At 43.2% G+C, this 26,107-nt stretch overlaps 1 protein-coding gene across 1 annotated transcript in view; it reads right to left on the bottom strand.

The window, feature by feature from the left end:
* Positions 1-8,750: 8,750 nt before the first annotated feature.
* The window catches only part of CHST11 (carbohydrate sulfotransferase 11), a 173,661-nt gene continuing 156,304 nt past the window's right edge, over positions 8,751-26,107 (bottom strand). Inside the window, exon 5 of the mRNA XM_062013925.1 lies at positions 8,751-9,599. Within this exon, the coding sequence (XP_061869909.1) occupies positions 8,751-9,599 (849 nt within the window). The remainder of the gene's footprint in view (positions 9,600-26,107) is intronic.

Raw genomic sequence — 26,107 nt, 5'->3', positions numbered from 1 at the left:
AGCCTTGGCAAAGATTTGCCAGGTAACCTGAAGCATACTATAATAAGCAAAGCAAGATTACTCTCCTCACTGTATTCTTAAATGCTTTCCTCTAATTTAATTCTCAGTATCTCATAAGGAGGCTCCCCAAACTGAGTCTTTCTGTCTTAAATTTCCTCCCATCTTGCATTTCTTCTACGTAGTTATACAGACTTAATTTCTCACCTGAATTGTGCTCAACTGTGCCTCCTATCCTTGCACTGTTGACTTCAAGGGGTTTTTTTTAATTAAAAAAAATAACTGTGTCTTTAACTTTTGAAATTTTCCTAAGTGGAAAAGGGAGGCTTTAAAAGCATCTGCTGTAGGAATGACACATCAAATCATATTGCATACACACAGCAGTAACCTTTTGATGGCAAAATAGCAAAGTATGTTGTAAAATTAATGCAAAATAGCTGAATTGTTATGTCTTTCCATGTAACTGAAAGCAACTCTCTTAATAAATCCCATATAGCTGTAATTCCGGGAGGGAAAAGATTTTGTTTTTCTTGACTGAGTGTCTCAGCATTTACCTGGACACCTCTGCAAATAGCTTTTGCCTCTCCATAGCATCTGTGCTTGCTCTAATTTGACCTTTTTTTCTACATCCATTTCTTTCAAAATCAAAAAATGGTAAAAAAATATATACAGTGAGTGATATGCATTAAAAAGCTCAAAAAAAAGGAAATAAAAGAAACCCAGCACCTTTACTTTAGACATAAAACTGAACCTATTTTAGCTAGAACAGTTATCTGCCAAGGTAAGTCTAACTAATTTGAGCCTAAGGAAGGCGTAGAAAGGCCAAAACCCTGTCTTTGTAGAAGCATTTCCAGGAAATGGGGGGGCTGTTGTGGGTTGCAGGTTTTGACTTGATGTAGGGCTGCAAAGACCTGCTGACAGCACAGAGACCTCTTGCTAGCTAAGAAGTCATGAACTGACACAATATAATTCTAGTTTTTAGAATAAGCTGAAGCCTAATGGCTTAACTGTTATTATTCAGTTGTATGTTGCCCTGACAGCTTTATGTATTTAAAAAAACAGAAATGAGGGCATAAGCTTTGGATCAATTTTTCTCTTACTGAGGAAAGAAGCTTTCCTGATTGTTTGTTTTTTTCAATTAAAAACTCTGACTGAAATCAGATTTTCAAACCCACATAATTTTACTTGGAATGCTATGTCTCATTCTCCAAAAGAATCTGTTCTTTTTTTGCATAATGATAGGATGTACACTACTGAACACCTAGAGAAATGTACCTCTGGTCTGCATTTACTCAAAAAGTAGGGACAGACGAATCAGTTTCTATGTCAAAGTCAGTAACACTCATGGAATATTGGAAAAAAATATTTTTAGCAATGTATAAATGAATGGAAATATTTTCTATATTTTTTTCCTCCATGAATAAGTCACTACTCTATGTCCTAAATAAGCCTGATTTGGCCATCAGAAGCCATTTATTGACAGCGAGTTGAATCTCACAGTCTGGAGGCTTGAGTACTTCAGTAGAGCGACATTTCAAGCAATGAGGGAAAAGTTCTGCTGTTCATCATGTGAATAGGGAAAATAAAGTTGATTTTTCTCTTTAAATACAGGTTTTTAAAAACAAACCCTATTTGCATGCAATTTGGGGTGGTGACTTTTGGACGTGTTGTCCGTCAGCACACTGAAGAATAAAACTGACCTCTAACATTTCAAAAATTTTAACCTTTGTCGCAGTTCTAAGTGCAACTGGGAGAGCAAAATATTTTTGTGTGGCATTGGGAGTCTTGTAAGGGATGATATGTAACATCAAGGACAGCATGGCACTGCCAGGCGGGAAGCATATGCTCGAAGTTCTACTCACTCTGCTGCTGGCTGCATTTGGTGTTTTTCTTCTCTTCCTTCCAGTTTCCTAGCTTTTAAAGATGTTTTTGTAACTATAGGGGAATTAAAGGAAATGTACTTTCACCTAAAGATTAACAAGCGTCAGCGGGGCTTGCACCTGCATGAGAGCATATTATGACTACAGGAGCAAGCGTTCTTCTAACGTTGCACCATCTTCACTGGTCTTCCTTGAGTGAACTTGTCACTTGCTTAGGTGAGAGGACAAGTCAGATATGCAGGATCCCACTGCCTTCTCTTGTCCACTACAGAGCACCTCTCCAGTGCCAGGAGTGCTGTGCACAGTCCTGCTGCTGACAGCTCTTCTGTCCGTACCAAGAGGCAGCCATGGGGATGAAGCTGTGTGCTGGGTAACAATGGGAGGGGATTCTGTACTTTTGTAAGTACTTAATGGAAAAATTCAGGGTTGCCAAAAAGACAAATTCTTATGCTCCCTTTGACTGCAGCAATTTTATCAGTATTGGGGATAGTTCTTCTCTGCTATCTTACAAGTAACAGAGGAAAACACTCAAAAGCTACGTACCCAAGAGTTGGGCAGGGAGGCCATTTCATACCCCATTACCCTCAAAATAAAAGTTTCTAGTTTTATGTGCATGTGATTTCAATTGTCCAAACCCCTCACTCATGAGCTTACTCCCTCTGAATCTGAGCTCTGAGGTTGCTGGTCTCCCTCTCCTTGACTCCATCCCCTGCCATGCCCTCGCCCACCTGCCCTATGCACAGGGTTCCTCCTGGCCGTCCTTTCTGCCTGATACTGCATTTCAGCATTGTGAACACAGATGTTCTTGAAGCTGATGAGCTGTCTCAGGGCAGTGCAGTGACTTGATGCACCCCGTGTACTGCCAGAATGGGGCTCTATCACTTTGAAGCATGTGTAATCCATGCCCTGCAAGCTGCCAAGGAGCGAAGAGCCATAAGCACAGTGGCTAAAGCAGAGTTAATTGCTCACAGAGATGGAGTTCTTCTCAAGACCTTCTTAATTATCTCCTTCTCTGATTGAGATTGTAGAAGAAACAAATCACTGGTGTTTTGAAATGTGAAGGTTGTTGTCTTAATACTCCACAGCCAGGCTGTGATTTCAGAGACCTGTGCTGCAGTTCTGCCTGTAAATTAAAGAGTGTAGGGTGGTGGGGCCTTTGAGGTGGGAACGGGCTTGGGGCTCTAAAGATAGCCAGTGCCTACCATGTGCCACAGCACACCTACTCAGCAGGTTTTCTGTTTGCTCTCACTATGGATGTTTGCCTTGTGAGGAGTGGAGCTGGCAGAGCTGCTTGCTACTGGCAGAGCTGCTTGCTACTGGCACTGCTGCAGCCTGAATACAGCATCCAGTTTTGGGGCTGTCCCCAGTTAAAGGGGGATGTTATGATGCTAGAGTGGTTACAATGATGGATTACCAAGATATTCAGTGACCTAAAGCATATCACCTAGATAATGTTGAGGAATCTGGCCTCATTTAGTCTGGTGATGGCATAGCTAACTAGAAATCTATCAGTCTACAACTACTTTAAGGGGACTTGGGAAGAAAGTGAATTCAAGCTCCTCTTCCAGCAGTGGCAGATAACAGACATAAGTTAAAGGCTGGGAGTCTCAAAATGGGCACTAGGAAAAAAATGTCTCCATGGGTGGGTAGGTCACATAGAGAGGCTCTGAGCCCTCCATCCACAGAGTTACTGAAGCCTTGGCTAGTCAAAACCGTGGCCAATGTAATCTTGCAATCGAGTGGCCTAGTTGACCCCAGAGTTGCTTTCAACAACACAGTTATAATGATGGGCAGTGATTGGCTAAATGTATGCTTTTCACAACTATAATTAATGATGCTGATTTCCTCACCAACTTTGACTTCAAAGCCCAGCTGGCAGCTTCTGCTTTGGGGTTAGTGTGGCCTCAGTGAAAACCAGGGACAAGACCACACAGGTTTGGGATCAGCTGGAAATGTTTAACTCAAAGTCATTATCAGTGAATTCACATGAAGGCAACCGGGCACATGGCCTAAAGCTCATCAGATAGCTGGAGTTTAAAACACTCTTGCTTGAGGTTGGATGATGTTTCTGGGCGTGTGACAGGTCTTAAATTGACAGCCCTCATTCTTGCTGGCTGGGAACTTGAGAAGAAAAAGAGCAAGAGGGATGCTATTAGATGATTTCATCTTTCCTGCTCCATAGAATCACAGAACCACAGAATGGTGGTGAGTTGGAAGGGACTTCTAGACATCATCTAGTCTAACCTCCTTGGCTCAAGCAGGTTCACCTCAATCAGGTCACATGGGAATGCATCCAAGTGGGTTTTGAAAACCTCCAGAGACGGAGATTCCACAATCTCCCTGGGCAACCTGTGCCAGGGCTCCCTCACCCTCACAGGTAAGAAGTTTCTCCTCGCATTCCACTGGAACTTCCTGTGTTCCAACTTTTGCCTGTTACCCTTTGTCCTGTCACTGGCTATTGCAGAAAAAAAGTATTGCCCCCATCCTCCTGACATCCACCCTTTAGGTACTTAAAAGTATTGATGAGGGGTTTTTCAGTCTTGCCTTTTCTAGGCTGAATGGGCCCAGGTGCAGTAGTAGATGATTTTGAGACTTCTGCTTGACCCGCCCCAATAACCCTGGTGAGAATGCAAAGCTATGTAGAAAAAAACCCCCACCCTGAAAAATCCACCCTGAAAGCATTAGCCAGAAATAAAGCACACAGAGAGGAATTTTCTTTCTTCAATTTAATTGAAGTTACTTAGAAAAATAATCAGGCTTGAATGGCTTTTTCAAGGAAAGATTCATGAGCAGTTCACACTTGTGTTGGCAATGTATAATTTAGCTTTTTTTCTTTATTAACAGTATATTTAGGTATGAGGAGATACTTTTCTACAACAAGCCTTCTACTGCATACAAATAGGTTAAAAAAAAAATCCAGCCCCACATTGATGTTAAATTATTCGTACACATTGTATTGTGCATGCATGTAAGAAAATAACACTCTCTGTAACAAGAGTAATAGTAAGGACAGTCCCTTTTTGTACCTGAAAAGTGCAGCAGACTACAGTGAAACCCTAAAACACCTGGGGTCGACTTACTTCTAAAAGCACTTCTGCTTGTGGATGGTTTACTTCTCTTGTCTCATGTGGTGCATGGTTCAGGCAGTTTGCACGTTTCTCTGATAAAGGACATGGTTTATGTAGAGGCTGAAGCATAGATCAAGCCAGGTTTTGGGGGACCTCCCACTGCCCAGGAATCACCACCATGTTCAGGTGGGCCAAATCCAGCCTGGGCTCCAAGTTAAGGTGCTTAGGGTCATTGGAGTGGGGAGCAAAATCCTCGGCTGTGAGTATCGCTCTGGGTAAGGAGCTGCAGGCGTTGCAGCTCAGCATTGGCCCTGTCAAATGGCGGGGAGCTGCTCAGAGATGGGGACCACTGCTCCTCAAGCCCAGCAGCGTGGAGGGGGCTGAGGATGGCAGTGAGGGGAGAACAAGACCTTGCCCACTGGGTCCTCTCTACGCTCACCACTGCTCAACCATAGCTAATGCACATTCTTCTAAAACGGCAGCTCCCCGGGTGGCCGTTGCATCCCCATGGGCACATATGTGCTTTGCATTTTGCTGTGGCTGCAGTTTTGCCTGTCTGTCTCCCAGGACCAGCTGTGCCCAGAGCAGAAATGAACCCAGGAGGGAGGCAGAGCTTTGGAGCAGATCAGCCTCTCTTTTCCTCCATCTGGAAAGTCCAGTGAGGAGGTGATGGTAACATCAACCCAGTTCCTTGGCTGCCTCTGAGCTGGAGGCAGTGGCCACCAGCTTGATGACATAGGGAGGAACAACCCTCAACGTCCTCTGGTGTGGGTGCAGTGGAAAAAGATATTTTTTGGCTCAGTCAAAACCAACACAACCAGTAGAAAAAAAAGAAAGAAAAAAGAAAAAAAGGTTGTTCCTTGACATTTGTGGCTCTCCTCTGACCTGCTGAGGGCTTTGTGCTCATCACACAGGACACAATCATATCCAGCATCTCAGCTGTTCATTTCAAACACAGATCTACAGCCCATTCACAGCACCCCAAAGCAGACACAACATACTGAATGGACAGCTTGGACTACTTTGGGATCATGGTTTTTTAAAAAGCCAGAGACTTTGAGTAGCCACTTAAGTCCACATAAAAGCCATCTCAGTGTTGCACACCTGCCCGTAGGGCAGCCCTCTGCAGGGAGGCAGAATTTGGGTAATCAAACCCAAAGTTGCTGCTAAAAATCCAGTCTCAAGCAAGCGCTCACCCCTCAGATCTCCTGAATGTATTTTTCACCAAAAGCTTTTCTATCATAGCTGTCAAACAGGGGGTTTGTGTCTCCAAAGCAGTGAAGCTAAAAAGAGGACTTCAGAACAGATAAAAACATGGTGACGACAGAATAAGGTATAAAGAGAAAAGGGGAAGCATACCCCATTTTTAAAATATTTACTTTCTGGAGTAACTTTAAATGAAAACACTCGAATCACATCCTGTTGCAAGGATTAACAGCTAACTGAAGAGAAAACTGGACCAAAAAGATGAGCATTGTCAGATACAAGACCAAACAAGCACACAAATATCGTGCAGGAAATACCGGGGTTGGGAAGGGGGTAGAGGGGAAATCTACCCTCAGACAGATTTATGTTTTTAACAAACACAAAACCATTAAACTACAAACAAAAGAAAGGCAGGGCACGCTGTGATAGGCACTTGCAACAGCTCCTCGTACTCTAAATGAGACAAAACTGCTTTCAAGTAAATTAGCAGCCAGGCATCAGCAGCCGCTCAGGAATTCAGAGCCCTTCACCAGCCACCGGGTCAGCGCTCCGGGTCATAAATAGGGCCTGGGTTATGAAAACTGTGGCTGTTCCAGAACGGATGAGAGATTTATTTGTAGGCTGTGATTAAAAAAAACAAACCAAAACCCAAAACAACGACCTGAATCCTAGCTAAGACCAAATCCAACTGTGAAAGGCCTTCAGCTGCTGTTTGTTATGTTAATTTGCTCTTCTCTCAGATCTATTCAGTGGCTGATAAGATGAAACCTATTTTTCTTCTTTAACCACACACGTGTCCTGGAGCCTAATGTAATTTGGTGGATATTACTGGCTACTGTATAATAATCCTAACATTTTCAGGATCTGGTTCTGACACTGTTAAAACATCTCTGCCTTTTGCTGAGGTTATTTAAAACACTACTAATTTTGGAAGGGTTTAGGTTGATCATAAAATTGACACGCAGGCAAATTAACATCCCATTTTAACCATCAAACAACTTTAAACCAGATTTTTAGGTTCCCATGAGTGCCTTGATTTGCCCATCAGCTTCTGCCAGGATCAGACAGCTTGGGGTGGCTACAGACTGTTCCTCAGGCAGGTTCCTGCCACTCACGTGGCCCTACACCTCAGCTGCATCAAATTAAAGCAAACATTTGGAGAAGCTTGTGCTTCTGCCCACTGAGTCTGCTAACAGAACCACACTGAAACCTTATTTTTCTTGGTTATTTATTTTCCATGACCAGATTGCTACTTGCTCACCCAAAACAACTGCTCGCTATGCTATGCCTGGTACAATCTGGCATCCCAATAAGCTGTTATACACAAAATAATCACTACTGAGACATTCACCTTAAGTTAAAAGCTCATGGCCTCACACTAGAGCTGACCAAGACGAAATACTAGCCCACTATAAATTAATAGGATCGCTGTCAATGGTATTTAGGCATCAGCTAAAAAAACTTCCAACCAGACACCCTCTTCCCCCTAGGAAAAAGCCATGAAACCAGCATATAGGATGATGAGACCCTTTTCATTGCCTTGCATGCTTAGAGATCAATATGAAGATGACTTTCTGACTTTTTAAACAACATGCCCACATCCTTTTTAGCAACATACCATGACCTGGTGCCTTTCGAGACAATGTTGCTTATCCATCTTATGATCAGTTAGGGAAGTGTGACTGGCAAAAGACTGAGCTCCCCTCAGCCCCATCCTGGACATTGATTACATCAATGCCAATTGCTTTGAGCATTCAAAAATCTCTATAGTCTTTTCTAAATCACTGATTTTTTTTTCTGATGGACCATCTACAAATGTGCATTCCTTTGGGCTGGGAAACTTCAAATTAACAGACACTGAGACTGGTCATATTCTTGATAAACTCATTAAGTCCAGACTTATAAACAGTTTATGGTTACTCTACCCAAGGAATACATTCACATTTCTTTCAGTCATGGGGTTTAGTATCATGAATCTATCAAAATGTACTTTACTTTCCCTTTTTGGGGCTAGAAAGGTAGAATTTTAGTTTCGAGTATGCTGGAGTACAATATCACTTTCTGAAGAAATTATTTCCACTGCTCTTTTCAAAGCGTGTGGTATTGAGAACCATTCCCATATGTACTTGCATCAACGACTAATGGAAGAATATTATCACCCAAACTCAACAGAGGAAAGCACAAAACCAGACTCCTTTTGTCCAAATGTTATCTCTGCTGCTGAAGTGACATCTACCAAGAGACCACTTTTTAAATAAGTATTAATAAAATTAATCAGAACTGGAGGAATGTAAGATCAATGAAATTCACCAGAACACAATTAACATTTTGTTTTTAAACAGTGTAGCAGTATTATTCATTTCTACAGCTAGATCGTCACAATCCTGTTACCCTGCAAAGAGAGCTGTCCTTTCTTACAGTTGATTTAAATAATTTTGACTGTGCTGCTCGCAGCATCATTCAAAAGAAAAGAAAATATTAATTTACAAAATAACCCATTCTCCATATTTATTATGACAAATAAAAATCTTAAATAAAACAGGCTTTCTCTCCCTTCTTTCCCCACCCCCCCCCCCACCCCCCACCCCAGACCCATCCCTCATTCCAATTTCAGGTAGCTTGGCACTGAGTAATTGAACATTAAAAAATCAAGTTTGTAGACTTCATACAGCTGCGTTTGGTGCTCGGAGCTGATGTTCTGGAAGAACTCTGTGGTCATTTCGTCAGTAGTTCTCGTAGACTTTGCATAGGTGGGGAACTTCAGGTAGTTGCCTACTCCCGCCAGCTGGAGAATGTAATTCGAATCCTCTTCGAGCGTTTCGTATTTTCCTATGAGGTCGTAGTGGATGTGGCAAGGGTGGCAGAGGGAGTACACAGTCTGCCAGTGCTCGTTGAAAGGCTCTTCCCTTTGGGTGTGTGGGTCGATGAGATAGGCCACGAACTCTTCAAACTTCACGTCGTCCCCCTTCCGCAGAGCTTCCTGGGTCGCGTTCTTCCGCTGGCGTCTCACGATCTTGGTGCCGTACCGCTTGTGGAAGGAAGTGTTGTACTTCTGGGTGAACTTGTTCCTGTAGGCCGACACCAGTCTCTCGAAAGGCTCGCGAACAAAGAGGAACTTCATGTAGTTTTTCAAACGGTGGTTGATCTCTGGGATGCTGTACTGGTTGAGGGTCTTCAGGTTCGAAGACACGTGGGCTTCGTTGGCTGGGATTTCCATCGGATCACTGTACTTGCCTCTTCCTGTTAAGACCATCATGACTCTCTTCCAGTTTGTGCAGGCCACTTTGGGAACGTAGCAATAGATCATCTCATGATCTTCATCCACGACCAGGTGCTTGAGATCGTTGGGCGTTAGCACGCGGCGCTTCCTGCTAGAGACGCTGTTTGCTCGGCACGTATCTGACACTTGGTCTCGTCGGATCTGATGGAGAATTGCTGTGTTGGACAACTGCAAAGAAAGCACAAGCACCAGGTAAGTCAAGAGGCTGAGGAACTCTCACTGCCTTTTTGCTTATTCAAATTCATAGAAAACTAGATTACTGCCCATATAGGACAGTTTATTGTGTGACTGAGAAAAATTGTGCCTATACTCTATACTATACTCTTTTTGTTTCCAAGTCTCTTGATACATGCTGCTTAAACGCTGTTCACAAAGTGTTCAGGGTTTTGCTTGGAGCCAATGCAAAGGAGCACAAGTGCTCACACAGCCCAGCCTGATGAAGTGGATTTACAGCACACTCATCCTGAGATGTCCTCACTGCTTCTGGTAGTCCTGGAAAACAGATCTCCCCTTCACTCTGCAGTCCATCCCACAGCTACAGTAGTGATGGATCTTGCCTGACCTTTTGCTGCTGAGATGGGGTTAAGAAGGCGCCAGAGTGTGAAAAAAATTGTCAAAACAAAACCAGCATGTGCTTTGGTTGCTGATGTGTTTTATGCTGGAGAATTTAATAATCATGACTTGTTTCATAGCTATGACCTTGGCAGAAGAAATTAAGCCCACTGAGATTCCTGCTACTCCCCAAGGGGAACACACTCTCAGATGTGATTTCTTCCGGAGCAGGGAGATTGGTAACTATAAATTTGCCTTAAAGCCATATTGACATAGAAGGAAAGAGTGGGTGGCCTTCTAACACACACAGCACTATGTTCACCCATAGCCCTTTACCATTCTGTTAATAGTGTCCTAACTTTCTGCTGTTCCTGCTCCTGGATGCTTTGGAGAGGATGCGATATGTCTTCAGAGGGACCCATACAGCAGCTGCACAGAGATGACCACTTTCTGGCCACCAACCACCTCCTGCCCAGATTGTGTCCAGTGAAAAAAGCAAGAGCCTTTGCTAAGATAGGTAATGAATTCCTCTAGGAAATGGGGAACACTAGCACAAGCAAAGGACCACACCAATGCAGAGCCTGTGATCTGTTATTCAAACCTGTGGTTATTCAGAGCTACGTGAGGTGTCTCTGCATGGCACAATGTTTTGCTGTGCAGAACTACTTCCAATGATAAAGATGCTTTTTTACATGTTCTGAAAAAATGGCATCAAGGGAAAGGTTCAGGTAGTGTTATTTACATTTACTGAACACCACGTACCTGTGCATTTCAAAGACTCTTACACTCAATAATCAATTTAGCCTCAAAGCCAAGTATTAAGGCAAGTATTGACCTTCCTATTTGACAGGCAAGGAGGTCTGAGATTCCTTCTTGTATGCTGAGTCTTTCAAAAGTGTTTAGCTGATACCTTCTATTTAGGTTAACATGAACCATGGGATGCTGCAATGAAGCAGTTGAGGCAATGCAGACTGTATACATCTGTATGGGAATGCCTGTGGCTTATAGGAGCCTTCTCCCTTGCCAGTATAATACCCTTGGCAAATGGCTTTGCAACAGCTTGGGTGTGCATAGTTCACCTGCAGTCATGGGTCAAATCTCTGCTTTCAATACCAGTAGTTAGCCATGATTCATATTAAAAACAAACCCGTGAAGAACAAGATACAAATGCACTTTAGAGGCAAAACCCAACAAAGCCCCAAAGTGAGACCAAGCCAGCGGTAGGATTTCTGAGCTTTGGAGGGAAAAGGAAATAGAAATTTTAGTGTTACAGAGAAGCCTTAACAGGCCAGGTTTTACCTACTCAGTGGGCAGGAAAAGCTTTTGTAACACCTGAGCAGCGGAGACTCTCTCCCTCTGAGCTGTGGTGGATTGCAGAGGAATGTTCTTGTGGGATGGGCAGCACCAAGGGGCTGGTGCACCTCATACTTGGGCAGGAGGATTTTCTTATTCAGGACAGCATTTATCTGGACACCAAGATTATCAGGGGAATGGAGCATCTTCCTTATGAGGAAAGGCTGCAAGAACTGGGGCTAGTTAGTCTGGAGAAAAGGAGACTGAGGGGAAATCTCATTAATATTTACAAGTATACAAAAGGTGGGTGTCAGGAGGTTCAGGCATCCCTTTTTTCAATGGTATCTAGCGACAGGACAAGGGGTAATGGGATGAAGCTGGAACACAAAAAATTCCATTTAAACATATGAAAAAACTATTTCACTGTTCAGGTGAGGGAGCCCTGGCACAGGCTGCCCAGGGAGGGTGTGGAGTCTCCTTCCTTGGAGGTCTTCAAGACCCGCCTGGACACATTCCTGTGTGACTTGATCTAGGTGGACATGCTTGAGCAGGGACATTGGACTAGATGATCTCTATAGGTCCCTTCCAATCCCTACCATTCTGTGATTCTGTGATGTGCCAAGCCTGAGGTCTCTCTGTGTAGTACATTGCCACCCACCACTGAATTCCTTGATACTTTCCTCATCTCTTTAGCCCCTTTGTTCAGTAAAATGTTGGCTAATGGTTAAAACATGCAGTAGCCCAGTGGAGCTCCCTCAGACAGCTTGGCTCATATTTTGTGCGTGTGTGTGGTAACCCCTAAATACCTCCCAGATGTGCTTCAAGGACAGTTTTGTGTTATAGTTGAAGAAATGAGAAGCCAGGTGAGAAACATGCATCATATGTCTCAGGAACACTAACTTCCAAAATAAGATGTTAGAAAGCAGTTGTCAAGGACCATACAGATTTTTTAAAGAAAACTACTTTTTTTCTGTTAAGAAAAATATAAAATCCAGATTTCAATTTATGCTGTCCTCATAGAGGAACAGAATGGTCATCTCTATACTGGTTAGAGCTACCATTAAGTAATTTTCAAAGAACTAAATAAAACCTTATGCAAACACTCAGACATACAAATTCTCCTCTGCAGACAGATAAAATGCTGAAATTTCCCCTCCTGCAGATTTTCATTAGTACTGCTGTTTGGTTTCAGAGTAAAAACAATGAGAAATGCCTGAAAAACGCTGCTACAATATGTTAATGCACTGTATTTGCCTTTTTGGTGCTGTTCTTGGGACAAATTCAGAATTAAGTGAATGAGATTCTATGGCCTGTATTAGATAGAAGGTCAGATTTGATAATCTAATGGTTGTTTCAGACCCTAATCTGTAGATGAATCTTTGTAGACCTGTGTCTTGCTCTTGATTTCATTCCTACATCAATAGGCTGAGCACTTCTTCCCCATACATTAACTTTAATGAGATTTTCAGGCGTTTGGAATAAAGGGAAAAATGCAGCCTTAGTGTTTGCAATTGCAAATGAGATTGTACTACATTAAATTAATTTAAAGATGATACTCGGGCATTTTGAAGTGGCCCTCATCTCCCACTCTTTGTAACATGGAAGACATAAGAAACAGCATACAAGCTTGGTCAGCTACATTTACTAACTGCACACCAACATCCCCTGGTCAGCTCCATGTCTGCTCAGGCCTGTCTGGTAGTGCACAGGACACACACTGAACATCAGTACAACACTAAAAGGGTATTGCTCTATTCTCAGAAATTACAGTTCCATTTGATATGGCTGATAGACAAAGGACCATTTTGGAAATACATTTGTGTAAGCTCTACTTCCCTTTCTATTTATTTTTTTTTGCCTATTGACTTCAGCTTATAGGAAAAAAGAAGAGACAAGATTTAGTAACTGTCCTAGAACAATGCCAACTGTATCAAACCCCATTTTCTTCTGCAGCTTGCTAACACAACTGATGCACCCTGGAAGAGCTGACCTATCTGCTTCTCCAAGAGAAGCTAAGGGTTCTGCTGTCTCTCCTTGAGGTTTAATGGAAACAGCCCTCTTGCTGATGGAGTAGGTGACACGAAAGCCACACTCACACTGCACTAGTGAAAAGTTGGGTAAGGCACCAGAGAGCCTGTAACAGAACTGCAGCCACCAAACTGTTGCTTGGAAGCTGCAAGCCACAGAGGATGTGCTCCATGGCCCCCAGAGGATCCAGCAGCATGCAATGTAATCAGTATTTTTTCCATTTGATATTTCGAAATTATATACTGCCACCAAGTTATCAGATGCTAATATGGTTCCTCCTCACTTTTAGTTACAGGCAAGGCTTTTAACCCACATAATAATTTCCCTCTTCAAGCTGATGAGAGCAACTGGGAAACGAATAAGATTACAACTGACTGGAACTACAGCCCTTTAAAGTAGAGTTCCACTTGGGCAGTGAAAAGGTGCTCACAACTAACAAGGAAAACACACCCTATAGATTTAACCAGCTAGAGAGATCACATCCAAGGGACAGATATCTTTAAACTCATGGCTGGTGAAGGGCAATTTGGGCCATGGACTGTCTTTCCTCAAAGCTGTTACAGATGTGGCTCGAGCAGAGTTATGAGAGTGCAGCTGCTGCCTGGACACTGACTGCTGCATCTGTGGTCACTACTATGAGCCCCCACTGATTCCTCAGTTCAAGGAGCCACAGCTAGTAATGGCCTAAATCCACCCTACGTTGGGAGAGGGCACTTTTAAGCATGTATGCAGGTTACCCTGGGGGATGATGATAAAGGCAATGCTCAGGTCTGTCTTCTGATAGTTCAGCTTGGGTTTCAGCTGGGAATTAAAGGTCTTGGGAAGATATTCGATAAAAAGCATCCATTCTTCCCTGAAAGGATTGACAACACCATAGATGCATTTGATCACTTTTTTTTTTTTCTTATAGAAGTTATAAAGGAGGACAGAGAAGAAGGGCATGTCAAGATCAAAGTTCTTCCTTTTCTGATGCAGCAACCAAGTTGAATAGGGAGCAGGGAGGCAACATGAGCAGCTGGAGACTCCGAAGCTCAGCAGTATTTAAAGATGAGGGGGAAAAAAAGTAGTCTGGGGACACTCTGATCCCAGAAGCTAACAAGAAGGAAGGAAAGCTAAGTCCAGAACACTTTGCTCATGTCTTCTGTACAGTGTGGGGTCAGAGGGGCCTTTGAGTGTAGTACACTATAGAATATACTGACCACAAATATATATCTGCTTACCAGCTGACGATCATCAACCCACAACACACAGAAGTTATTCAAGGTAAATCAGTATTTTCTTCTGATTACTTAGGCACAGTAGGATAAAATAATCTTTGAGGGCCTTTTCAAGCTTGATTTAAACATAGGACATTTTCAATTAATGGTTTTCTTTTTTCTTCTGAATATAGCAGTATACTGCAAACTAGGAGCAGAGATCAATCCAATTAACAGGTACCTGCACTGCAAGCACTTTGTTTAATAGAAGGATGGAAATACCTAAGTCTCACTCAGAAAATCCTATTAATTAAAATTTTGTCTGCTGTAAAAAATTCCTATGCAAAGAAGTACCCCCTACTTTTTTACAGCAGGGTTTTATTTATTCCCATTGCACTGCCTGCAGCTGCTGCTTGTTCTGCACATTACTGTAACCAGGCTCACAACCAACCTATGTTGGGACTGCTAACATGACATTTGGGGATGGCAAATTAAAGGGCAAAATCATCCAAATCAGATTAGAGTGGAATAAGAAGGATAAATATTGTGAATGGGGTTTGCAGTCCTATGCCCTGCTAAATTACCTTTTCTCTTCATTTTTGCATTAACAAAGACTTTGCATCTACCACTATTCCTTCAGTTACTCTTGTATTTGGAGGTTTGGTTTCTGTCCTCTGCTACAACTGCACAAGTTACCTGTGCTCCAAGCAGCTATCAATTGAAATCAGCTGCATCTCTGCTGAACAAACCCAGTCGGGTCTATCCAGTAGCAGTGTTAAGGTTAGCACAAACCAGAGCCAAATTCACCACATGAATGGTATCGATTTAGAAGGTGCATACAGCAGGCTCATAATCCATTGAAAACAAGGTCCTAGAGTGAAAACTGTCAGATAGACTAACTATAGGTGGCACCAACAGCCCTAGTTATGTGGCATATCTCTCAAATATTATCAGCTCCACATTCCCCCAAGCCTATCAACCACACCATGTGAGTTCTAGGAGATATTCCTTACTCAATACATAAAATGTTTCTTGGTATTGCTTGTATTTTCCCAAATGCTTAAGGTGCTTTGGGTTTTTTGAGCATGAGGTTACATGCATGAACATTTCCAATCCTGTTTCCACATAGAAAAAAGCATGAGTAAGATCCTTGCAACACTGATGGACAGTCTTAGAGTTAAAAACATGTTTTAGACTATTTTAATACTTGTCTTTTATACCTCTTTGGTGTATATATGTTCAATGCACCAAATCCTAAACTGTTTTATTAAAAACTTTCAGCATTAAGCAATAAAGGGGAACTAGCAATTTTTCATACTTGCCAGTCCAAGCAAAAGCACTCCTCAAATCATCACAAATAATTATTACTCTCTGCAGATTTCTACAGATGACAGTCAGGCAATTACAGCTAGATGAATCAAAACATTGAATCTGAAAGAACAATTGCATTTTCAGATAAAGGGATTTTATTAAACTGACCTGTACTGCAACATTTTTTTTTAAGTAATAGCTTTGAACGTTTGCTACTTTGATTTATTTTGGATTTCATAGCATATTATTCTTGACCTAGCTTTTCAAAAAGTTTCTAGCACTTAAATAAGAACCTCACCAAAAATCTCAATTAATATTTGTTCAGATTCCAATAAAGCAGTCTAAAAAACACACCATGTGTACTAGAGATAGAAATGCTTAACATCTTCCCTGACAACTTCCAGACAAGACAAACTGGAATACAAATTTGCTTTGAAAATGTCTCTGCAGAGTGGCTGTATAATAGGAGATAATAAAACTAGTATTAATTTAGGAGCATTTTTACTAAGTGAGAAAATTTTAGAGGCAAATTATTTCCTCTGAAGGAAAACTCATGACATACTACAAAGCTCTTTTTTTTGTCTCCATTTCATGCTGTGAACTTATTGCCCCTCAGAGGAGATAAGGCCAAATATGTATTTTTGTCAATTCTCTGTATTGAAACCCAAGATAATCATACTATTTTCACTTCCCACTGTATAGAATGCACTAGAGCTATGAAAAGAAGAATCAAAGCTGTCAAGAGTAAAACAATCTTTTCTGTAGTGTACAGTGACAGACCAAGGGGTAATGGACAAAAGCTAGAGCACAAGAAATTTCACTTAAATATAAGGAAAAACTATTTTACTGTAAGGATGAGGGAGCCCTGTCACAGGCTGCCCAGGGAGGGTGTGGTGTCTCCTTTCTCTGGAGGTTTTCAAACCCACCTGGATGTGTTCATATGCAACCTGATCTAGGTGAACCTGCTTGAGCAGGCAGGGTTGGACTGGATGATCTCTATAGGTCCCTTCCAACCCCAACCATTCTGGGATTCTGTATATTGTCAAAAATCCTAAAGTGCTTCACACATTCCCTCCTTCTTCCTGTGCATGTCCTAAACTTCATCTCTGTGAGTCCAGGTGCATGCATGTAGAAGGGAAGGGTAATTCAGCAGTTGTATTACTTTGTGTCTGGAGGCTACAATTATTTGAATAATGACACATCACAAATGTGCATTCACTTTTGCATTCACTCTTCTTTGTCCAGGTACATGACCTGGGTGCTAAAAAAGAAACAACACTAAACCACTCAAAATCTGGCAGCAGACACAAAAGCAGCTGCAGATGCTGATGCTTTCCTGGGAAAACTTCACAACTAGGTCATTAAGTATTGGTCTTTTTATCTTGGAGACAAAGTACCACAGTGAGCCTAAATGATGCAAAATCTCCTTGAAAAATCACAGACTGACAGCAAGTGACACCAGCTGTATGTTAAGAACAGCTTTTTAATCAGCCAAAGACTTCATTGCACAAGAAGATGTGGATGAAGAAAAGAGACTCCCTTCTAAATCCCACCTTCTCTTGTATAACTCCAAACATATTTGGAAGCCTACTCATTCACATTCTCTCTGCTAGAAACTATTTGGTGTCAGGACTCATACAACATATAGGCTTTGGGGCTAATAAGATGAACAAATAGAATCCTATAAAAGGTCTCCTCTGAACAAGGAGATGGAAAAGTTGGAAGTCTCCAGGAAGACCAGGCAGACTATGGCCTAGCCATGCAGAAGGTGAAAGATGTGCTGCTGTGCATGTTGCTGTTCTGAAGCTCTGGGGAAATCTTACAGGCAAAATCAAAGTGACCGAGTTGAAGCGCAGTACACACAAGAGGTAAAAAATCATCAGGAAGGCTAGAGGAGTCTCAGGCTGGCAATAATTAAAGCAATAAAAAAAAAAATCTTCCTGTCAGGGGGTTTCTTGGGATTTAATTTATAGAAGGCAAGTTTGGAGCCTCGTGTTGCATGTACAAAGAGCACTGTGCATCGTCTTTCCAGTGGCTGATACCAGCTGTTGGAAGGGAGAGGGAGAAGGGGAATTTGGCAGATGGCCAATGCTTTTTTTCCCCTCAGAGCAAAAAGCAGCAGATGAAACCCAGTGCTGGGACTTTGTCTGCCACGGCAGGGCAAGGGTGAGGAAGCTGTGGGGCTGGCCTGCAGTGCAGGTTCTGCTGCTGTGAACCTGACAGCCTTGCACCAACGCTGAAGCGGCTTGCGCTGCTTTGACAGAAAAGGACAGTGTGTGATGAATTTGTTCACTCCTTGCTCATTCTTTAAGCGCAGTCGTAAATCACTCTTTCTACTAAAAAGCAGAAAGACCTGCCTATTCTATGGATTTACTCTTAAAATGAAAGCTTTCTGGCCTTTACCCTCCACACATACACACAGACATGAACGTGGATGATGGCTGGAACTGAGCTCGTGTTCTCTGGACCCCTGAATGTAATCCGTAACACACAGGGACACATACACAGTCCTAACCCAACCCTTCCTGGTTCCCAGGCATGGATGCATGTACCTCTACACTACAGCCACTGGTCCTTAGAAGCCCTTACTGATCATCACTTTCAGTGGACTTAATTAGGCTAACGGGTGACTGACAGACATACAGCTGCAAAGAGTGAGTTTGCTGTCACATGTGTGGGGGACAGGCAGTGAGGGCCTGGTGGTGAGACACAAAAGCATTCAACATCTGAGAGTCCGAGAGGCTGAGCTCCATCTGCTTGGCTGAGGGGGAGATGATTGAACCTGGCCTTACCTGCAAAAGTCCCTTCCTGAGCATACACGACTGCTGGCTGCAGCTGCTTGGGCAAGGGCTGGGCTTGCAGAACTGCATCCAAGTCACCAAGGGACTGTAGATAGGGTCAAAGGGACTTCCACTGTATATTTCAGAGCTCCAAGGTTCAAATTAAGGCACAGATGAATCCCACACTGGGATAACCCAAGTCTGAAGACAAGCACCTGTTTTGGGAAGCTCATAGGGAGTGACCTATAGCTGCTGTACTCTGCTATTACATCTCCAGTGTGGGAGCTATAGATGTGGTTTTCAAGGAGAAGCTTGAGAACTGGTTAGGAAAAAGCATGCCACAGACATCTGCAAACAGTGCACCAGGAGGAGGATGCACAGAGACAGCCAGGGAGCTGGGAGTGGCCCTTAAAAAACAGAATAAGAAACTGCATTTTAACCTAGCTGGCATCTAGGAGACAATGGAAAAACTGACATTTATTTCTCTGATGCAAGAAGTTGTGGTAGTAGGGGTGAGATAAACTGGGTGGAGGGAGGAAACAGGACAAAGTAGATACGTAAATACAAAAATACGTAAGAAATTCCCCAAGGAGAAAGGGAATAATCTTCTATCTGGACTCACTGTGGTTCAGACAAGCAGTAACAAAGCTAAATAAGAGAGACTCACTTTAGATGTAGGAAAAATCACAACAGAATGTCTGTGCTGAAACAGAATGAGGAATCTCCCATAGTGAGAACTTCCAGCTGCCTGAGAAAGTGTCAGGAGGGACCCAAATGATCCTATCATGTGGCCAGGTGTCTCCTTGTGGGTCCTTCAAGCTTCATGAAGGGTGATGGTGGCTTCTGGAAGCTCACTGTTCAAAACCTAGGTATTTTATATGCTTCAGGAGCAAGGCTTTCAGCAAATGCTGCAGAATTGCACAGGTAAAGAGGCCAGTTAGTGCTCTGAAGGAAATCTTCCTCAGGAAAATGAAACAACAGCAAACTATGGGGTGGGCAGAGACCAGACAGGAGCTTGGATACCACCATGATGAACACCACGCAAGACCCCACACAGGACATGAAGGATAGTTGCATGCCTGGAGTTGTCTAGGACACACGTGTCCCATTCACCTCAGCAGCTCTGACCTGGCAGGTGATGTGAATGGATTTCTCAGTAACACAAATCCTCCTCCTGTACCTCTGGGTTGCAGATTAGGTGTCACACAGTCAAGAAGAAATACTTATTTTCTTCTCAGCAGGATATCTGCTATTTTAACTGAATACAATTTACTCGGTCCCATGCTAAATCAGAGTAATATGTTTCCAATTTTTAACTCAGCATGCAATGTACCAATATTGCTCCAAAGCTTTTGAAACCCAAATAGGGTTTCAAAACAGAAGATAGTTGCTGCATAGATGGTTTCTTTATATATAATTCACAGGTTTTTGCAACCTCCTCAAGGAGAGGGGAACCCTGCAATTACACGTTTAGCCACATTGAGTCCCTCTCCCCCTCAACTGGGGTAGGTGCTTTGCATGGGATATTGCAGTATGTCCCCTTCTGCCAGGGATACAAGCTCAGGTTCCTACCATGCTGGCTTTTTTTAAGGTAAGATGCTGAAAATAGGAGTCATCATGCCTGACAGTGTCTAACCCTGCTATTATCTCTTCCCCGTGAGGCTCGCTTGCTGTCTTACTGGTTGATACAAAGGCCAAGAGGACATGGCAAAGAGAGAGCTGATCTCACTCCCCAGCAGGCCAGTGGCAGAACCAAGACCAGATTTCATCTCCTATCTCAGTATGACTCTATTTTTTTCTAGTAATGATTTGAATGAATTCATCCGGACACAGACTGGCAAAATACCTAAATCCTTTGGATAACGGATTTTCTTCTCCTCAGCTAGACTCTTACAAATTAGTATTGAATTTCTTTTACTTCCCCTGGTGCTCAGACTAAACCTTGCTGTTCCAAGGTAACTTTCCTGGCACATTTGTCCATGCTGCTCACTAATGTTCACAGAAGGTGACTAACCAGGGTTTCTCATTCTCCACAGCCTTAATTACAGTTCACCAGAAACTCTTCATCTTTCTGCTGCTGTACAAAAAGAATTAGATGACCCCCTGCTTGAAATGACAAAAGGCCTTTTCTACTAAAATGCTAACATCCATTGATAATATTAATTACAACAGGCTTCCCAGGAAACCTTCCTTCTATGGAATGAAGTAGTCCAGAAATAAGATTCTGGGTTAACATGGAAAGCATGTTTCATCAATAGCTTTCTAGATCTGACTTCTTCCACCTTAAGATAAATACCAGTGACTCCAACCCTGAGAGACGACCAGCCCCAAACAAGGCAGCAGCATTCATTTACTCCAGCCCTACCAAAACAAAAGAGAGATAATAACATGGGAGAGAGAGGTGTATGCTTTTTCAGTATGTCCTAATTTTGTAAAAAACCCAGATGTTTCTGTCTCTGTGTACTGAAAGAAACTCACTGTCAGTAGCTGACCACAAATGACCACCACAGGCTTCCTTGGGAAGCAGAGCATCTGCAGCAAGCCGCCCTCTCTGTCAGTCATCACTGTCTCTTCCCAAATGCCAGTGTGCTTCATACACTGTGCCAGCTCTACACAGACAACAACAGCCAACATTTTGAGGGTCCAACCACCAGGCCCTTGCTAGAAACTTCCCACCTACCTGGGTCCCTCTAAATTGCAGTGGAGGACACCTCAAGACAGCAATAAAAGAACAGAAAACATGCCCAGGTAATCTTTTTTAAATCCCAACAACCTTTAAGTGTCTTGGCTGTACATTTAAGTAACTGGCTTGCTACATTAAGCCTTCTCAAGTCAATCATGAGGGCAATGTTAAAAGTAACTTTATTCAGCTATTTAAGACAACTGGAAGGTACAATTATTAGCACGATGACTTGTTAATTCTGCTCATCTCTACAGCTGTGTTTACTGTGATTTCTAAGGGTTCTCTGTCTCATTTAATAACAGATCCATTTAGGGACTGCATACTAAATGTTAACTTAAAATGGAAGAAAAAATTCTTAGTATTTCTTTAAATGGCAGCTATTTTTTTGAAACTGTTCTGTCGACTACTCCCTGAAAGAAATTGCGTATCATCTCTTTTACCCCTTTTTAAAATGCTCCTTCTTTTTGAAACTTCCCAAAGAAAACAAGCAGAAAAGGCCACTCTGAGCTCTTGCTTTCGGGATCCTTCTCTGGCTGCAGCCAAGCTCTGTCTCCTTGCACTCTGCTCCTTTCATGGATGCTGAATGTGTGCCAGCCTCTCATCAGTTCCCTCTCTATCCGGTGAAAAGGCTGGCTCCCTCTTTGCTGCTCTCGTATCCTTGTCATCCGCCTTGTCCCACCTGCAGCTTTGAGTGTGCCAGCAAAGACCAGAACAAAAAAGGAGCCCTAGGGGTGAGTTTTCATCTAGCTCTTGCTCTGTATGTCAAACCCCCCAAAATAGGTCCTTGCTATCCCTGAGCTGACCGTAGTCCTAGGCTAGTGCTCATTGCATTTGTGAGTGTGGAGGGCACTGAGAGATGGGGGAAGACATCCCCTCTCCCCGAGTGTGGCGCAGAGATGCCAACCCACAGCCCTGTGACCTGAGGAGATGTGGTCTGACAGGCAGGAGTGAGTGGAGGCATTCAGCTGTGTGGGCAAAGGGAGACAAGTGCGTGCACTCGCTGGAGCTGTGGCCTTCCCTCCGTAGTGGTGGGGAACAGGCTGGCTCTGTCCTGCACACAGGGCCAGTGCTGTCCCACCTCGTGCCAGTTCCTCACACAGCACAGGGATTAGCTTCGCCTGAAGCTGCTTGCATGAGCAGCTTCCCCTCAGCATAGGTAATGTGTAGAGCCTGGCAGTTTACACCCACTGTGCTGGCTTTTGGTCTTACAGCCTTGGAAACTTTCCTCTGGCAGACCTGCTGCTCAGCTACCGACACCTCCAGCTACCACTGACTTCTGCTCACCTACCCATACTAGCTTATTACAGGGCTTTTTACTTTCATAACCTGCTATTTTCTCTTTGATTAACACATAATACTAGTAAGGTAGGCAGGAATACATACATCTCCCCATATACATATGCATGCATACGCATATATACTTGAACCAGCAGTGAACATGAGCCAGCAGTGTGCTCAGGTGGCCAAGAAGGCTAATAGCACCTTGGCTTGTATCAGCACTAGTGTGTCCAGCAGGACGAGGGAAGTGATTATCCCCTTGTACTTGGCACTGGTGAGGCCATACCTTGAATACTGTGTTCAGTTTTGGGCTCCTCACTACAAGAAAGACATTGAGGTCCTGAGACAGTGAATGAATCTGGTGAGGGGTCTGGAGAACAAGTCTGACGAAGAGCAGCTGAGAGAACCAGGGTTGTTTAGTCTGGAGAAGAGGAGGCTGAGGGAACATATGATCATTCTCTACAGCTACCTGAAAGGAGGTTGTGGTGAGGTGGGGGTCAGTCTCTTCTCCCAAGTAAGGAATGATGAGACAAGAGGAAATGGCCTCAAGCTGCACCAGAGAAGGTTTAGATTGGATATTAGGAAGAACATTTTCCCTGAGAGGGTTGTTCAGACATTGGAACAGGCTGCATCAGGGTCACTATTTCCGGAGATATTTCAAAGATGTGCAGACATACTTAAGGATATGGTTTGGTGCTTGACATGGCACTGTTAGGCTAGTGGTTGGACTTGATGATCTTAAAGGTCTTTTCCTACCAAAATGAGTCTATGATTCTATGATCCCTCCCCACATCACAGTGGTAAGCACACAGATGGCAAAACTGCTTATGTGGGTCATAAACCAGAGTGCATGGGTGCTTCCAAGCAGTACTGAAGCACCGAAATACATTCTCATGAGTACGTAGGTGGTACTGAAAAAATTCAGTAGTACAGTGGAGGAGAAGCATGCACTGCTGCTAGTCTTGCTTAGTAAGGTGTTCTGAGAAGCATCCATGATGCCCATGGCTACTCAGTCAGCAGAGGCACCTGATGGCTCCCGAGAAACTCCAGGGTTTGATGCTGTTCTGGCTTCTCGAACAGATGTTGTCCTTCTCCAAAGCTGCCAGGTGCCATGGATTTAGGAGCAGGGAAAAGTGACAAGTTCACATAGTGCAGAGAGAGCTGACATTCCTGACAGGAGAAGTAAACTTGAATTACAGTTTTCAACTAAAAGAGCTGTTGGTTTAGATTCTCTATGTAGTAACTTCCAATCCCTGGATCCAGGAATGAAGAGCTAACAGTTCCTCCTTCAACCTGCAGCGTTGCCTGCTGCAGGACCTGTCTTCACAAGGCAGGGAGATCTGCCAAGCACTGCACTGCCCTTCACGCCATGGGGGGGGCTTCCATGGCACAGATGCCTCCCACAAACATCTCGATAATTAACAGTGGATTTTGCTCTTTGAACGTACCCTGCCTTTTATGAGATGCATCAGCACAGCTGACCTAGAGATTAGCAACTGGCATCCAACTGCTCTCAACCCTTTTATTTTTGCATTTCAAATACAAAACTGATTTCATGAAAGTCTGCTTATCCTGTTTTTTCTAAATCCCTTCTGGGGGTTAATACTAGCTGGAGCAAGTCACTGTGTGAAGGTTCATTTGCAAGGACCACAACCGAATGCTTTTGATCAGGTGTCTGCAACCCTATATCCATTCCCACACACATCTCCCAACTGCTGTGTACCCCAGATAGTATGAGCAGGGAAGTCTCATAAAGCCTCTTTGTAACTTCTCCTGCTGTTTTTAGAGACTTTCCTGCTCCATGATCTAACTTTATCTCCAGCTTTGTTTAAAAATAACCTTTGCTCACAGGAGAAAGAAGTACATGGGATTCGCTGCTTCCAGGAACAAAGGGTCATTTCCTTCAACTTCTTCTGTCCTCCTGGGTGCTCTGTTCTTCCAGCTCACCATCACCTCTCTTCATGTACATGCAAGTTCAAGTCCTCAACTTTAGTCCCTCTCCCCAGTGCTCTCCAGAAGTGGTCAAAGGCCTCTAAGTCACATTACTAACATCATTATGTTCTCTCAGCCTGTTTAGAGCAATACAGGGTCCAAGGCAAGCCCAGTTATATTAGCCTTAACTGTTCATTCTGACTGAACACCTTTGTCATTTGTGTCTCTCACTAATCTCTCCTCATTCTCCTTGGCTGTTCCTCATTTAAAGCCTCCAGCATCCCATTTGCAAGCTGCACTCAATACCACTACAGCTCAAGCTGAACTTTCAAACCCACAGAGGGTTGGGAGCAGAGGGGGAAGATGCAAACAATTTCAAAGGAAGACATGAATGTTAAACAGGATGAGTGAGAGGCTGCTCCAAAATACACATAGTATTTAGGAGACTGAGATAAAGCAGCTACCATACTCTACTAGTTTAAACCTGATGCAGAACATCTGTTCCTGTTTCTCTTTTAATGATTCATGTTCCCTTGTCTGCAGCTCCAGAGAGAGAAGGACCACCTGAGCAGAGACAAACAGCAGGTTCGCTTATACTGTTTCCAGGAGGAGAAAACACTTGCCAAAATTATCTGAGAAAAAACTGAACTGCTGAACAGCCAGCTAGGCTATGCAGAGCCTACACATTAGCTTAACAACATTTTTTTTTTGTTCTCTCCAGCTACTCCAATGTTGCAGAAAGGATTGTCTCCCTCTCATCCTCTTCTCTCAGTTTTTGTGGCTCAACTGAGATCAGCACACCTTAGGACCTCAATTGTAGGCTAAAATTACAGCTTGTTGAAAGTACTATGAGATTTCTCATCTCCCTGTGACAAAGTAGTGGAGCAGTCCCGAGTCCACTAAAATATGGGCATATTTTAGCTATGACCTGCTTTGTTAGAGACTGAAGGCAACAGATGTACACATTCAATGGGAATAAATGCCAGTTCCCAAATAAATTGCAGGCAGAGGGATCTGCAGGTGCTGGCAGGATGGATAATTCCTCCTGAAGCTGCATCTGGAGCTGCTGTTGCAGACTGAGGTCTGGGATAAAAATAACACTCAGTACTTATCTGGTCTTTTTTTCCATTTGTAAACTTCAAAGCATAATGCATCATCCCTGCTTTCCAGATGTGAGAAGCAACCACAGAGAACCAGATCAGCATAGCTGCGTTTTTCTGCCATCTTCACAAGATGATGACCTTGTCCTCTCATAACACCTCCTTCCTGCCCAAGTGCAACTCTGCTGGGTTCAACCCAATGCAACCAGCACTTTCAATTATCTGTGATTCTGCTTGTATTTTAAGATGAGGGATAAGGTTTATTTTCCAGTTCTGGTTCCTGGTACTTCTCTGAAAGAATTTCAGAACAAAATATCTCTTTAGGTATTTGTCCTCACTGAAGTTTCTAGTCTTTCCAGTTACATAATGGTTAAGGGAATCGATTAAACCAGAGCCTCAAAATTCAGGTTAAGAAATTGTGGCAGTAAATGGTACCAATATACAAAGCATTTGGTTTAGACTTACACCTTTCCCTCTTTGCTATTTCCTTCCTGAATGATATTTGTGAGATTCACCATTAGGT

Source organism: Colius striatus, chromosome 1, assembly GCF_028858725.1.
Source record: "Colius striatus isolate bColStr4 chromosome 1, bColStr4.1.hap1, whole genome shotgun sequence".
Taxonomy (NCBI): domain Eukaryota; kingdom Metazoa; phylum Chordata; class Aves; order Coliiformes; family Coliidae; genus Colius; species Colius striatus.
The sequence above is the reverse complement of the archived record's forward strand: the minus strand, read 5'-3'. Positions and strand labels throughout refer to the sequence as shown.